Genomic DNA, 14,598 nt, shown 5'->3' with positions numbered 1-14,598 from the left:
TCCCAAATAAGGTCTACAACTAATTCATTGATAAACATGGAATGGTATTAAGGAGAACAAATACAATTTTGCATTATATTGCTCGTAAATGAGAGCCACTATTTCATTGATAAAGATGAAGTAGTTTTAAGAATGGCCACTAGGGAGCGACACGTGACGGGACAGACGTGATGGGACGGATGACAAACGGTGACGGACGGGGACGTGACAAGTATTTCGTCATGTCTGCGTCCCGTCACACGTCCCAGGTTTCTGAAAAAATCCGTCACATTCCCGTCACGCGTCACCGCATGTGCCATCTCGTCACCGTCCCTTCAGGGGACGGTGTCACCGTCACAGTTGACGATTATTCAAAGCTCAGTTCTCTCTCTCTCTCTCTCTCTCTCTCTCTCTTAAGGAGATAATATTTTAAGGTTTTTTTTGCAATTTTCAATGTTTTTACAAATCTGTCACGGACGTCATCCGTGACATCCGTCCCGTCACGTCACCCGTCCGAGGGCCTCCGTCACTGTCACGTCACCCTCACGGGTATTTCGTCACCATCACTGTCACCATCACGGGCCAAGAATTTTGTCATCGTCGCTGCCACGTCTTCCATCAAGGTGCCGTCAGTGACCGTGTGACGTGTGACGTGACGGATGACGTCTGCCGTTGCCTAATGGCCACTCTCCCATTTGAGAAGTAGACATTTAGGAACAAGGAAGTTGGGAGGGAAGAGGACAGCAGTAGAGCAGTCCAGTCGACTGTGGTGTTCATGGTGGCGTAGAGAAGAAGAGAACAGCAGCCTTCATGGTGGCTCTGTTCGTGGGTCTCGTCTCTGGCCCTGGAGTTGTCGCCGAGGGTCGCTCTCCGTCGCCCCTCGTCAAACTCGCTCATCTCAAACTCCAATTTTCCTCAGGCCTCGGGCCAATTGAACAGAAACCCATTTCGCTTCAACCCCGAATTTCTCCTCAGATTTCCCCTCTCATCACACGAGCTCTGAATCCAAGATTTTTGGGAAATGGTCAGTATATTGGACTCTGAACTAGATGGGTTCTTTCTTAATCTTTCTGTTTACGGTTTGCTCAGTTGGTTTCTATCCGACGCAGGAAATAACTACGACCCAGAGCTTCGGTCGGTGCTTGAGCTTGCTACAGACGAAGAATTGCTCGAGCTACAAGACATTCTCTTCGGACCCAGGTAAGAATTTTTGCCTTTCAATCTAGATCTCTTTGAAGCGAATTGTTTTGGGAAGTAGTGTTGCCTGCAGCTACTTCAGTCCTTTGCTAAAATCCTTTGCGAAGCATCCTGATGTGGATCAAACGATGGAGGGGAATGGCGTGGAGGGGAGAGATGATTTTATAGATCTTCTGGAGTCTCGATTTTTGTTTCTAGCCGCAGATGCTCGTTCGACGCTGAGGTTTTCTGAGAAATCTCTATCCACGTTCTAAGTGTGAAATATCTGATCTGAAGTTCTTTCTTTATTTTGGCTTGAAGAGGATGGAGACCTTCGTATAGGGATGTTCTGCTTGGCGTGAGAAGAAAACTGCATGTTCCGTGTTCGAGTAAACTGTCCACAGAAGACCTCGAAGTGGAAATTTTTCTTCATTTGTTAAACGAGTATGCAAGGTATTTTTCTTCATTCATCTTTATATACCGCTGCGCAGTCAATAGAACTTTAATTTGATTAATGCTCTGGAATTTTGTTTCTGTGAGCAGCCCTGAGAGCGTTAGAGCCGCTGAAAACCAAGGAAAACTGGAGGTCGGACTAAGCAAGTGGAAGATTGATTTTCTTGGTGCTGTAAAAGTGGGAGCCAAGGAATTCCAACAAGTTGCCCTCAAGGTCTGATTGATTCTCATATCTATTTTTTAAATTTCCAAAGAACCCTACTTGGTTTGGGAATTACTGAAGATTTGGAAACATCAAGAAGGGTGGTGGCATCTTCACATTGGGGAAGCTTTATCAATGGGTAAGAAATGAGTTCCTAAAAAAAGAAACTTCATTACCATATTAAAATTTGAAGTTGAATGTTTTTTCCATATTTGGTGTCCAGTTAGCGGGGAGGCTCTCAGGAAAAATGCTGGCAGAAGCCGCTAACTATCAGATAAGGAACGAAGTTATAAAACGGGTTAGTGTTTAGTTAAAATCCTATAATTTTTTGTCTGCATTATGCTTAAATTAAGCTGGTGTTTTCCAGGGAGGGCAGTTTGCAGCTGTCAACATGGAGTCCCGGCTAGGACTACTTCTTGCTAGACAGGTCCATTGAGTTCTATAATTTCAATTACATCTTGTTGACAAGTAAAATGTAATCTGGTCAGGGTATTTCCTTCTTTTGTCCTTGAGGTAGTTTCCCTTTAAATACCCCTACCCTTCCTCAACGATGACAGCCAAGAAAGTGGTTGATTATCAAGGGGTTGATCCGTGGATGTGACCATTGTTATCATCCATCTTTCTGTTCTACCATTCTCTATTTTTTCTTATCCAAAAGAAAGATACTCATATATCTCTATATTATTTCATATTTAAGAAACTGTGACATCGTAGCAATGATTATCATTCTTTCATTTCAGGGCCTTTCTCGGGCAGCCTCTAGATACATTGGATTGCGGAGTGCGATGACTCTTCTTGGTCCTCTGTACGCTTTTGCTTCTTCTTTCTTATTACATTTCTTCCCGTTTAAACTACCTTTCGCCCCATCAATTATGTTCTCCCTTCCATCTTCATCCTATTCTCTCAGACCTCAAAGAACTACCTACTTGAAAGACACTGGTAGGCAATCCATCGAGTTTTTTGCAGAATTCAATTGGAATACAAATGAGACAAGGATTGATAAGATCAAGAACCACTGGATGTATTAATTCTTGAATGGCGGTCCAAGCCATGACTCAAAAGTACATCAATGTCCCAAAAACTTAGTTTAACCAGTACAGTGTTGGGAGGTTCACCAATTCATCGGGTATTCATCCCTTGTTATAGTTCAAAAAAAAAAAAACAAAAAACCAGTACAGGGTTCATAAAAAAAAACCAGTACAGTACAGGCCACTAGGGAACGGCACGTCCGGGCCGTGACGGGACGTGACGCCCGGGCGTGGCGGGGCGTGGCGCCCGGACGTGGCGGGGCGTGGCGCCCGGGCGTGGCGGGGCGTGGCGCCCGGACGTGGCGCCCGGGCGTAGCGCCCGGACGTGACGCCCCGGACGTGACGCCCCGGACGTGACGGGACGGATGACGGGTTGTGACGGATGGTGACGTGACGAAATGGTCGTCACGTCACCGTCACGTCACTCGTCCAAGGTTTTTCCAAAAATTCAATTCGATTGCAGAATTCAATTCGTCACCGACTCGTCACTCGTCCTCGTGTCTTGTTTCGTCACGTCACCGTCACGGTGACGGCGTCACCATCACTAGTGACGGGAAATTCCCCTACCCGCCTTGTGACTGCACGATGCCACCATCAGGTCGCGGATGTACTCTGCAGGAACGACTCGCCTTGTTGCTGTTGTTGTACTCTGCAGGAACGACTAGTTCCCCACCACCACGTACCTGCAACCAAGGAGGAGGAGGAGGAGGAGGAGGAGGAGGAGGAGGAGGAGTCATGTCACTCGTCCGGACCACCCCGTCACTGTCACGTCACCGTCACAGGCATTCTGTCACCGTCATCGTCACCGACCCTCTACTTCGTCACCGTCACCGTCATGTCATCCGTCACGTGCCCGTCACAGTGACGTGTGACATGACGGATGACATTAGGCGATCCCTACAGGCCTCTAAATCCTAGGACCTCCCATAGACTTTTCTTCCTCAGGAGGGTTCTGTGTCATCTGCTCCTTGGGTCACTGATGACTGATGACCCAACCCCTGATGATGTAGCATCATGCCATCTCTGGGCCTATACATTCTGGGTCTGTCGACATGTGGCCCTGCGGCAGACATCACCCATCATCATACAGCGCACTGTCCAGTGTCTGATGAGCAGCATTGGACTTGGTTGACACGTAATCCTCCGCCAGTTGTCCCAAGTTGTGACCCTGGTAATTTTTGGTAATTTTTTCCTGCGCCAGTGTTAGGTAACCTATCACCTAGATTCAGACCCATGGGGTGGTGCTTGGATCAGTGCTCTTCTAGCATAGGAAGGTAGGGAACCCTATCAGTTTTCCTTTGAGGAGATAAGTCCTTGATGGAACTCTTTCACTATTTGGGCAATTAACTGGTTAACTCCTTGCAATTCAATGTGATCGAGGATTTTTTGCCATTAAACCCGCCATCTCATGTGCAGGCTATGGGGAACGTTCCTTGCTGATGTTGTGATTCAGATGCTTGGAACTGACTATGCCAGAGTTCTCCGTGCGATTTATGCTTTTGCGCTGGTGGGTTCTCCTCATTCTTACAATATATTCTTTATGTAATAGTTATTATCCTTTGGGTAACTTTTTTTTCAGATCCGTCTAACCAAGGCACCAGGATAGACATCCCTTGGCAATAGATGAAGCTTCATTTTTTTGATGTCAGTAAGAGAGAAGGGTCTACTCTCTGAACTACTCCCAGTGGATGCATTTATTGGAAATTCTCATGGCCAATATCCTGATTGATTGATGGCTACTGAACAAGCAACTCATATCTTCACGTGGCGCAAGATCAAATGATAGTAGAGAAGTGGATATCAGAGCCCAGTAAAAATTTCGTAGTCTCCAATTCCTCTGTTGCGGCTGTGCAGAAAGAGAAAAAGCAATCCTTGAAGGATACTTTGTCCCTATATTTGCTTGTTTTTTTATAAAGTGGATTTCTAGCCTATAGATGGAAGCATGTAGATGTTCTATCTTTCTTCCTATCTTTGAGTTTTACATGCTCTTTGGGAATGCTTGTCACCTTCTTGTCAAATTGAAATAAGGTATTCTGGGCTATAAAGAAAGTTAATCTCTCCCTATATAATGCAGGGAAAAATTTCATCTTGAAGCTACATGAGTTTGATATTTTTGAGGAATGAGACAGAAACATTTGTCATCACAAGTGAAAAATGAATTTTTTCATGACGGGGCCTTTAAAAGGAGGAATTTACATTATACGCAAAGCGTTTGACTCCATAACTATCGCTCAAAGCTACTTTTTTGAAAATGAGGTCAAGATGGGATGAATGTCTTGAAAGATCTAGAGAAAGAGAAATTATTTAAAATGAATGGTTAAATGCTGATGCACTACATTAAGGCAGATAAAAAATCCAAACATTTGACTACCATTCTAGAATACTTTGAGATTCGTCGTAAATTTTCAGTTCCTTTTCTTTCTTTCATACATTTAGTAGGTATATTTTTACTTTATGAGTTTAATTTTATTTTAGTTTTTGCTTTTGATTACATTAAGGACTAGCCTAAGCTATCTGGGAAAAAACAGTGACCCTACCTTACCCTCTACATCATTTTCAAAATAGGCAAATCATATTTTCAAAATACATAATTAGATTAGAGTGAAAAAATTAGATATCTAACTCAAGCTGGATTTAAGGTCATACCTTACCCAATGAAACTAACATGCACCGTATCATCATACTATAGTAGGCCTGAAATTAAAGGAATGTGACAGGCATACAATAGAATTAACCTAACCTTGGGATATTTGTCCAAACCTATATAATAAAATCATGATTGATAAGCCTAAAAATGTGTAAATACATTGTTGGTTGAGCGTTTAGACTTATACAATAAAATTTATAAATACCCTTAATAACTAAATACAGAGTATAGAGCAAGCAAGGGGTCGAACGACTGGGGGGCAGCAAGCAAGAATTTTATCCAATTTTTGATAAATTAATTCAAAAATGAATTAATTTTGCAATTAATATACCTTAATTATACTCAATGATGTTTCTAATTAATCAAAATTAACTAAAAACTTAATTTTGATTTAAAATATTTTCTGTCAAAACACTCATAACAGGATAATTTTAATTATAAGATCAGAATAATTCGAATTATTAATTTCCCAATTATTATAAAATTTTAAGACAATTTTTATGAATTAAAAATTGCGAATTTAATAATCAAGAAAGGGGTTTTGAAATTGGACTTCAAGATGGATGAATTTTCAGATGAAATTTTCTATTTAGATTTTTTATATATTGAATCAAATTTTCAAACAATCAATTTTGAAATCTAGAGAGAGAAACTAGAGAGAGAAAGTGAAGACTTTGGGGAAAAGGTGAAATCCAACCCTAATTTAAAAATCTAAAAATGCAGAATTGTTCCAAATCTATTTAAAACTAGAGATTAAAAATCAGATCTCAAATCAGACTCAAATTGCAATGCTAATTTCATTCAAAAAAACTTGTAGGGCATATACATTTCGCCCATGCCAAGGTGTTTTAGAATCTCTCAAGAAGAAGTTCAAAATACAAATCAGAAACTTACAACTTTGAATGCATAATCAAGATCTGTTGACTTCCAAAGCAACTCCTGTGTCCGTCCTGGCCAAATCCTTGGGGAGAGCTTCGAAGAGTGAATTTTGCCCTTTTCTAGACCGTAGGGATTGTAGAGGGGGAAAAACAAACATGCCCTCAAAATTTCACCCTTTTCTAGACCGTAGGGATTGTGGAGGGGGAAAAACAAACATGCCCTCAAAGTTTCACCTTTTTCTAGACCGTAGGGATTGTAGAGGGGGAAAGACAAACATGCCCTCAAAATTTCAGCCCAATCGGAGGTCTAGATCTCAAGATATCGCCGTTTTACTGAGGATTAATCCTAGCCGTTGGATTAATTTATCTCTCCTCCAAGAAGCTAGGAAATGGCGTGCTGATTGGTTGCCGCATTTTTTTTCTCATTTTTCGCCTTCTCAGATCACGTTCTGACACATCGTTGAGTGCATCTGCAGTGTGCAATCATTGAAGAATGATTCCTGCACTTTAGCGGTTCACAAATGCCACGTGCCCTCGTCAGCCCCCTTTAAAATAAAAAATCAATAGAATAGTGAGATTACCGCATTTTTTTTAATTCTGCATCGTCGACTTCCACGTGCATTTAATGCATGCGGCGAATTGACGCCGTAAATAATAAATAAAGAACATTGATTCTATAAACACGTGTGTCGGTTGCCGCGTGCATTTAATGTACGCGACTAACTGACAGAATATTCTTGTTTAATAAATGCACGCGGAGATCAATTCTCCGCGTGCATTTATTGCACAAAAAGTAAAAGTAAAAAATAAATACCGAACCTCTCTCTCACTGACCGCATCGCGTCATAATTGCTTTGGAGCTCATGATTTGCTCATTATGGCATCGCAATTTGCGATGCCATAGTAAGCCAATAATGCACTTTCTCTTTCTCTTAATATTATTTTAATAATATGCATCCACTTATTCGCCCGAATTTTGGGCTAATGACGTGGATGCCCCTTGATATATATATAAATATATTATGAAATGCCAAATAAATAGAATATGTATTATTTAAATATGAAAAAATCATTTCTTAATCAAATATTTGTCAGAAAATTATATAAAAATATGGAAAAATTTCAGAAAAATTAGGAAAGCCCTTATCAACCTTTAGCCAAGTATTTAAGGCCCTGTAAAAAATATTTCTTCAATGGAATGAGGTTAAATACTATGTAAAAAATGATAAAAATTAGAAATAATAGTAAAATCAAAGTGTAAGTCATTTATCTTCATTTTTATATGATAACATGCAAATATGGTCATTAAAACACATAAATATAATGTAAAGTTCATCAACTATTCATGTTAATTTGCAAGTTATTAATGAGCAGATCAAAGTGATCGTTAGATGGAGGAGACATGACTCTATGGACTGTCGATCAGCTTTTAAGCGGCTAAAATATCTAATAAACTAAAGAAATGACATCAAAATTTAAAGGTGTGTAGGCTACTATCATTATAGAAAGGAATGATAAGTTAATTGTGTGAATGAATATCCCATAGTTTGAAATTTATTGGGCTCCCCTTATGTGTTCAGGATTCTCATTAACTGTTCATTTCTCCAAGTCCTAAAAACATAATTCATTTCCCCAAGGCCATGTAAAACTATATTGGGAGCCATGTGTACTATCCGCATCACAATTCCTAGCCATTTTCCCCAGCTCTGTACCTATTACCCTATATCTGAACCCACCTTTCACTTATTTTTTATGTAACTAAGGATATATCCAACTCCCAAGAGTTCCTCATCACCCATAGGTGAAGTCATTTGATTGATAATATTTCTTTTCATTTCTTCTTATTCCTTGTATTATTTGAAACCATTTAATGATGTTTCATTATTTCTCACTAGCATGGGATGACTTCCTTTTCTTTTGATGACATGGCTCTATTGATTTTTTTGGGTTTTAGGCAATGGAGTGAGACTTGGAAAACACTTTTCCAAGTTGCAGACGCTTAAATTGATCTCAATTTATCTTGAAAACTAATCAAACTTATGGTACCTTGTGGGAACGTTTTCCATCCTTGAGTTCCTCCCCATGAGAGTGTTTTGAAGCTCTTCACCTGCCTTGCCTCTGGAAGTATCCACACGACCTAGGGGGCTTTAATCTCCACTTGTTCTTCCATGAATGTTTGAAGACCTTGTTGAACTTCTCACCATTAAGAGTCTTTTGTTTTGAAAGATAAAGTTAGAAGGAATAAAGGGAGGGCACCCAGCTCTTTCTGGCTTGGGTCTCTAAAATTGGGTACCATTTCCCCTAAAATAAAGTCTATCCAAAAATTCCCTTTTAGTCTTATGCATGTGACCCACTAGGTCCATGTATCATTCAAATTAATAACTTTAATGGCCCAATAAAAATGATTAAATTTCCTGATTATTTAGCTATGTCAACACATACATGAATTTATAAGGATCAATTTAATTCCATCAGTATGTTATATTTCCAGCTTCTGGAGTGTCAAGCTACACCAAGGATTCCCCATTTTTACTGAAATTTGGTAACACCGAACCAAACCTATACTGTTGATTCAAGAATATTGGGTTTACCAAACGTTCATTACTGGGTTCTGTTTCCTGAGAAAAAAAACAAATAACATATAAGAAAAATATATAGATATAAAAATAACATAAATTGAAAATTACATAAAGAAAAATACATAAATAAGAAAATCAGATAAAGACATGAATACGATATATAAAATAATACATAAATATGAACATATGGTAGATAAACAAATAACAGTTATGAAAAATACATAAATAAGAAAATTAGATAAAGACACAAATAAAATATAAAATACATAAATAAGACAATACCATAAGTACGCAAATAGGATATCCAAAAAATATATAGATATGAACATACAATATATACAGTAATAACATATAAAAAAATACATAAATATAAAAATAAAATACATATTCAAATAAAATAAAATTTAAAATAACATAAAATGCAACTAACATAAAGGAAAAATAAATAACTACACAAATCAGAGAAAGAACCGAATAACATATATAAAAATACATAAATATGAAAATAACATAAGTCCGCAAATAACATAGGTACAAAAATAATATGGCTAAAAAAATAACATATATAGAAAAATACACAAATAATATAAGTATAAAATACAAAAATGACATGAGTATGTAAATATGCAAATATGTAACTACACAAAAATGTAAACACCAAGATATGCAATTGTGTAAGTACCTAAATATTTACATATATAAATATGTAAATCTATGAAGATGTAAACCTATGTCTATGTACATATGCAAATCTATGACTACGTAAATACATAGATCCAAATAAAAATATAAAAATGTCCAATAATACAATTTGCCTTTGATTTTTCATCAGTGAATCCATGGCAAAAATGGAATCTTTACATAGTTCAGTTGTTTATTTAATTCTTTTAATTAGCATTTTTTAACCTAATTTTGAATTTGATTTTTTAACTTTCAATATGATTTTTTTCAGACTTACAGGTTTTACCAAACAAAACCTGAACTCTGATGGAACCGAGACCATTCCAAACATAAGGTATAGACAGAGGTATTGACCAAAAACTGATATTGAGACTTAAATTGCCATTCCCTAGCTACTAGATATTGATTATTAAATGAACTCTCTCATGGCAGCTTTACCATTATTGGTTACCACATATATAACCCTTCCTCCCATGAGATTCCTAAACGATTTGTGTATGAATAACTTCCAAACCTTAATACATCTTACATTAGTACTGAAATGTAAAGGGATCATTGGAAAAGGTGATGGGGGACCATCCAGCTTCGAATACCTTGGCGAACCATTTCGTCCAGCGAGGGCTCACGCGTGAGACCCAGCCTTCGGCGTATCCGGCCTAGTCAACAGGTCATAAAGGTTTGACGTTATATTTCCTCATATTTTATTTGTTTAGTAGGCCTCATATGTGTTTGTTTTTTGTTCGTTCGCAAGTTTTTGGGGCCGATGTACGGACCTACACATTTGTGCGTGTGTGTGCCCGAGTGTCGGCATGGTAGTAGGTCTCTCTCTCTTATTAGGGGAACCTAATTAGTATCACTGGGCCTTCTTCCCTTTATTTCTAAGCGGGAAGGCCTATATTTGCCCTTATAAAATGTGGTGCCGCCCATAGGAGAGGAGAGGGAAGAAAGAAGAGTAAAAAATGTGAGGTTAAAGGATTTTTCCTGATTTTTTAGTGTTTATTTTGAGTTTTTGCCATGTTTATGAAAATGCCACTACAAAGTTAAGAGAGAGGAAAAAACCCAAGAGATTGCTGGAACCACTGACGTCTTCGCCGAAGCTCTGCCGCCGCTGCCATCACCACCAGTCCTCCTGTCTACGACCACCGCCTCACTAGGCCACTTGTGATGCTGCTGAGACCAAGCTCAGGGACCCCAAGCCGCAGCCGTGGCCGCAACCACGGCCAAAAGCTGCCGCGGCTGTGCCTAGCCGTCGCTACGCCGTCGTGCGGTTGTGCCTTGGTGCTGTCGCGCCATCGCACCGCCACCCTACTGCCGCCGTGCCTTGTCACCGACGCACTATCACGCCGCCACACCCTGTTGTCGTGCCACTGCACCTTGTTGCAACACCTTGTCTCTGACGTTCCGCTGCCTTGCCTCTCTCTGCCAGCGATGCATTGCCAAACTCTGCCGTTGTTGCCCTGTCCCCGTGCCATGTTACTATTGTTCCACCTCGTCGATTGCGCTTTGTCATCTCCGCGTCCTGTTGTTGTTGTGCCTTGCAGCAACCATAGCATTTCGTACTAGCTGATGTGCCCATTTCTGCGCAAACTCTGAGCCCCTCATCAAACCTGTCGTCGCGCCTACTTGCGTCGTTGCGCCTACTTGCGCCTTCGTGAATACTTGCACCGCCATTCCTACATGCGTCATCATCGCGCCTACTTGTTGCTCACCTTCCACTGTTGCGGAATCAGACACCGCCCCATGCCTAGCTCTGTTTGTATGCTCATCAAATCCCTCTCGGCATTATATTATTTCTTTCAGTGCCTCCGAACGTTTTCTCCACCGCCAGGGTTAGGTTAGTGATAGATAGGAATAATTCAGTGGGAGTAGGTTTCTATCGGTATGACCTCGGTTGGCGCTTAGAGTGGTGCATGCACGAGTAGCCGTACTCGCACTGTCGGTCCTCAACCCATCGTCTGGGTCATTGAGAGCCTAGTGGCATTCCTAATTCAGACTTACCATAGCCTAGTGGTCGTTTGTGTCCATCGGTGTTGGATTTATACTTCTCAGTGATTTCATCATTGCATCATCACTTGCATTACATCCACATTAGTCGTATCCACTACATGACATGACTGCCATCACCCTCCCTGTGTGTAACACGAGCCATTTGATCCCGTAGTCTGTCGTGTTACATCGGAATGCAATATCCACACCACCCTAGCTAGGGATTTTTATTTTTCGTCTTCTTTGAGTCAGTCTGATCTTATACCAAGGGTGGAAAATCTTTTCAGGTGAACTTAAATGAGTTAGGAAAACATACACATTTTAAGGCCGTTTCTTGCACCATTTTATTGATTTTGCCTTCATTTTAGTATAAATTCTCATTGCATGCATGTATTTGTGTATATGCTTAAAAAATAATTTTTCAAAGAAATTTTACATATTTTTCATGCCCATAAATTTTCATTTAAAACATGCTTCAACATTATTACTTCATAGGGACTTAACTTCCTTGCAAGTTAGCTATTGTAAATTTTCCAAGGCTGAAATTGAATAAATAAAAGAGTTTTTGTTTAGAGTAGCCATGCTCCAACAGTTGAGCACTCAAGCCAACGGCAAGTGAGCCAATGTAGGAACACTCAAGCTCTCCTGCATTAGTGAGTGCTGCGTACAAGTAGTGCTTCATGGCAATAGAGCAGGGAGGAACAAGGACCCCATCAAACTAGCACCAATAAGAGCATCGGCAGAACTAACATCAATGGAGTCAAGGCCATGCACATGTCCACAAGAGGAATGGTTTATTTTATTCAACCACTTATTTTGTATGAAATTTATATAGCAATGCAGGTTTTCCAATATCTCCATATGGAATTAACAATTTTTTCATCTTCCCAGTCACATGTGGATCAAGCGAACAGGGATGATAGATGAATTTCAGCCCAATGGGCCAAGATGGTTACAAATATTAATGAAAGGATGAGTGGTTTGAATGGACCTTGATCAAAGCCCGTAACAGGCTTATTCGTAATATTGGAGGATTTGCTCCCTGCCATATGATCTCCCCAAATAATATCAGACAGTGAGATATTAGACTTACCCTTGTTTCCTTTTTGCAGGTTTATGATTTGTTGATGGCTTTTGATGAGAATGGTGGGGCCATCTGATGAACTAACCAGAGGGTTAACCATTGATGAGCTGGCTGACAAAGAGGCTGACTAGGCAAGGAGGGGTGCATCATTAATATGCGGGTCCATGAATGCGATGTAATCACAGATGTTGGACCCATCCAATGATAGCCATTGGATTGTGTGCCAGTTGATCGAGGGTTGAGTGAGCTTACCTCTTGACCCTTTAAAAATTTTAAGCCTAATTTTTACAGCTTCGTCCCAAGAAAGAGGAGGCCGTGTGGACTCTTGAAGGGAGGTAAAGAGCTGTGAAGACATCACATAATTGTGCGAACATAGAGAGTAAAAGCATGAAACATACACTATGTTAGCGGGCGACAATCGATTCCCCATAGCTACTCTTTGAATCAGGGCATTCTGAAAATTTACTACCTCTTCTTTATTCCCCAGTGAGTGCTATCATCTTTGTTTGAACTTAGATTATTGTAGTTTATAGTAGGTACTGAGATTTATGCCAATTTTATATTGCAACATCATTGAGGCATTTTCAAAATCACATTCTGGGACTTAACATTTTCCACAACTTTCATGATTTTCTGTCAATTTTACCCAATAAATATATAATCAATAATATGCAGTAATATTCTAATCCCCTTTGTCCTTCATTTTTCTTCTTACGTATGTTTAAAATAAAATCCCTATTCATTACTTACCTAAATCTCAATACCTCTCTGCTTACTCTATCTATCCCTCTTATCTTACACATAAGGTTGCTCTTAATTAAAACAATAATGATATTAAGTATGTAATTTAATACTCATAGTATCCTTACTAATCCGTGTTCACCTAATTTATCTTATACATTACTTGAAAATACCAAAAACTTCTTTCACTTCCGATCCTATCACCTTTTTCAACATACTGCTAATATTCTTACCTTCCATTATCTTTTTTATTAACTCATCTGTTTCCCTAATAAATAATGTAACTAATCTCTTTTATTATCCTTATTATCATCTCACCTCTTCCATTCACTATTTCTCACTCTCAGTACTATTTTTCTTATTTTTCAAGATAATCCAAAATTTTCCAATAGCCTTACACAACCATATATCTATTTTTTAAGACCAGTCCTTGTCGAGACCAGCTCTCTCCCATTATATCAGTATGAATAATATTTTGATTTTTACAAATTTTATTTTATGTAGGCAAATTTTTACAATGACATTAAGGTTAACAGACCACTTTTACGACCAGGAGATGAATCAACATGATTTATGCTTAGGTATAATATCATTGATGGGTTCATTCATATCAAATATGTTAGCTGTTTTTCTAAAGATCACTTACTGTCTGTCCTTAGTATCTCCAAACTAATGGCCACAAGATCAACCAATGGAGTTGTATAATTAGAATCAGATAGCGCTATTCTATCTAGATAATTTGGTTTTCACCTTAATTATCCATCAAATATGAGTATTTGAAATACATGTTTTAAGACTGATGATCATTCTATTTTGATCCAGTCATAATTATCCAGGTCATTTAACGTAGTTATGCACTTCATTATAAACATCGCGCATGAATAATAATGAATCAATATTTCATGGTAGAGTGATTCTTTTGATGGCCCCATTATCCATTAGATGTTGCACATATGTCATTTCATTTCTTTATTATGGTAAATCCTTTACATAAGGGAAATGTGTTTTTCTAGGAATTCAGTATATATGTGATGAAACAAATTCTTCCACATGCCCTCTATACATCAACAGAAAGGACTTTCACAAAATTTCCCAATATGTGAATTATTAATTCCAATATAATGTACTTAATTCATTTATCCCTATTAAAAAAAGATAACAGTT

The 14,598-nt window shown here is 38.9% G+C and overlaps 1 protein-coding gene across 4 annotated transcripts; it reads left to right on the top strand.

Annotated features, from left to right (window-relative positions):
• The first annotated feature begins 684 nt into the window (after nt 1–684).
• Nucleotides 685–4,834, top strand: LOC144713872 (uncharacterized). 4 transcript variants are annotated; one of them, XM_078588592.1, is made up of 11 exons: nt 685–1,003; nt 1,089–1,179; nt 1,250–1,399; nt 1,477–1,608; nt 1,699–1,822; nt 1,908–1,949; nt 2,034–2,108; nt 2,178–2,237; nt 2,551–2,615; nt 4,255–4,345; nt 4,418–4,834. In XM_078588592.1, the coding sequence occupies exons 1-11, from the start codon at nt 790–792 to the stop codon at nt 4,442–4,444; spliced, it is 1,071 nt and encodes a 356-aa protein (XP_078444718.1). In that variant the 5' UTR covers nt 685–789; the 3' UTR covers nt 4,445–4,834. The 4 variants fall into 4 exon arrangements, with proteins under 4 accessions (XP_078444718.1, XP_078444716.1, XP_078444719.1 ...); XM_078588590.1 differs by having other exon boundaries at nt 1,238–1,399; XM_078588593.1 differs by having other exon boundaries at nt 686–1,003; nt 1,911–1,949.
• The last annotated feature ends 9,764 nt before the right edge of the window (nt 4,835–14,598 follow it).

The sequence above is a fragment of the Wolffia australiana genome, chromosome 16 (genome assembly GCF_029677425.1).
Source record: "Wolffia australiana isolate 7733 chromosome 16, ASM2967742v1".
Taxonomy (NCBI): Eukaryota; Viridiplantae; Streptophyta; class Magnoliopsida; order Alismatales; family Araceae; genus Wolffia; species Wolffia australiana.
Note: the sequence above shows the minus strand (reverse complement) of the source record. Positions and strands in the feature narration are given on the sequence as shown.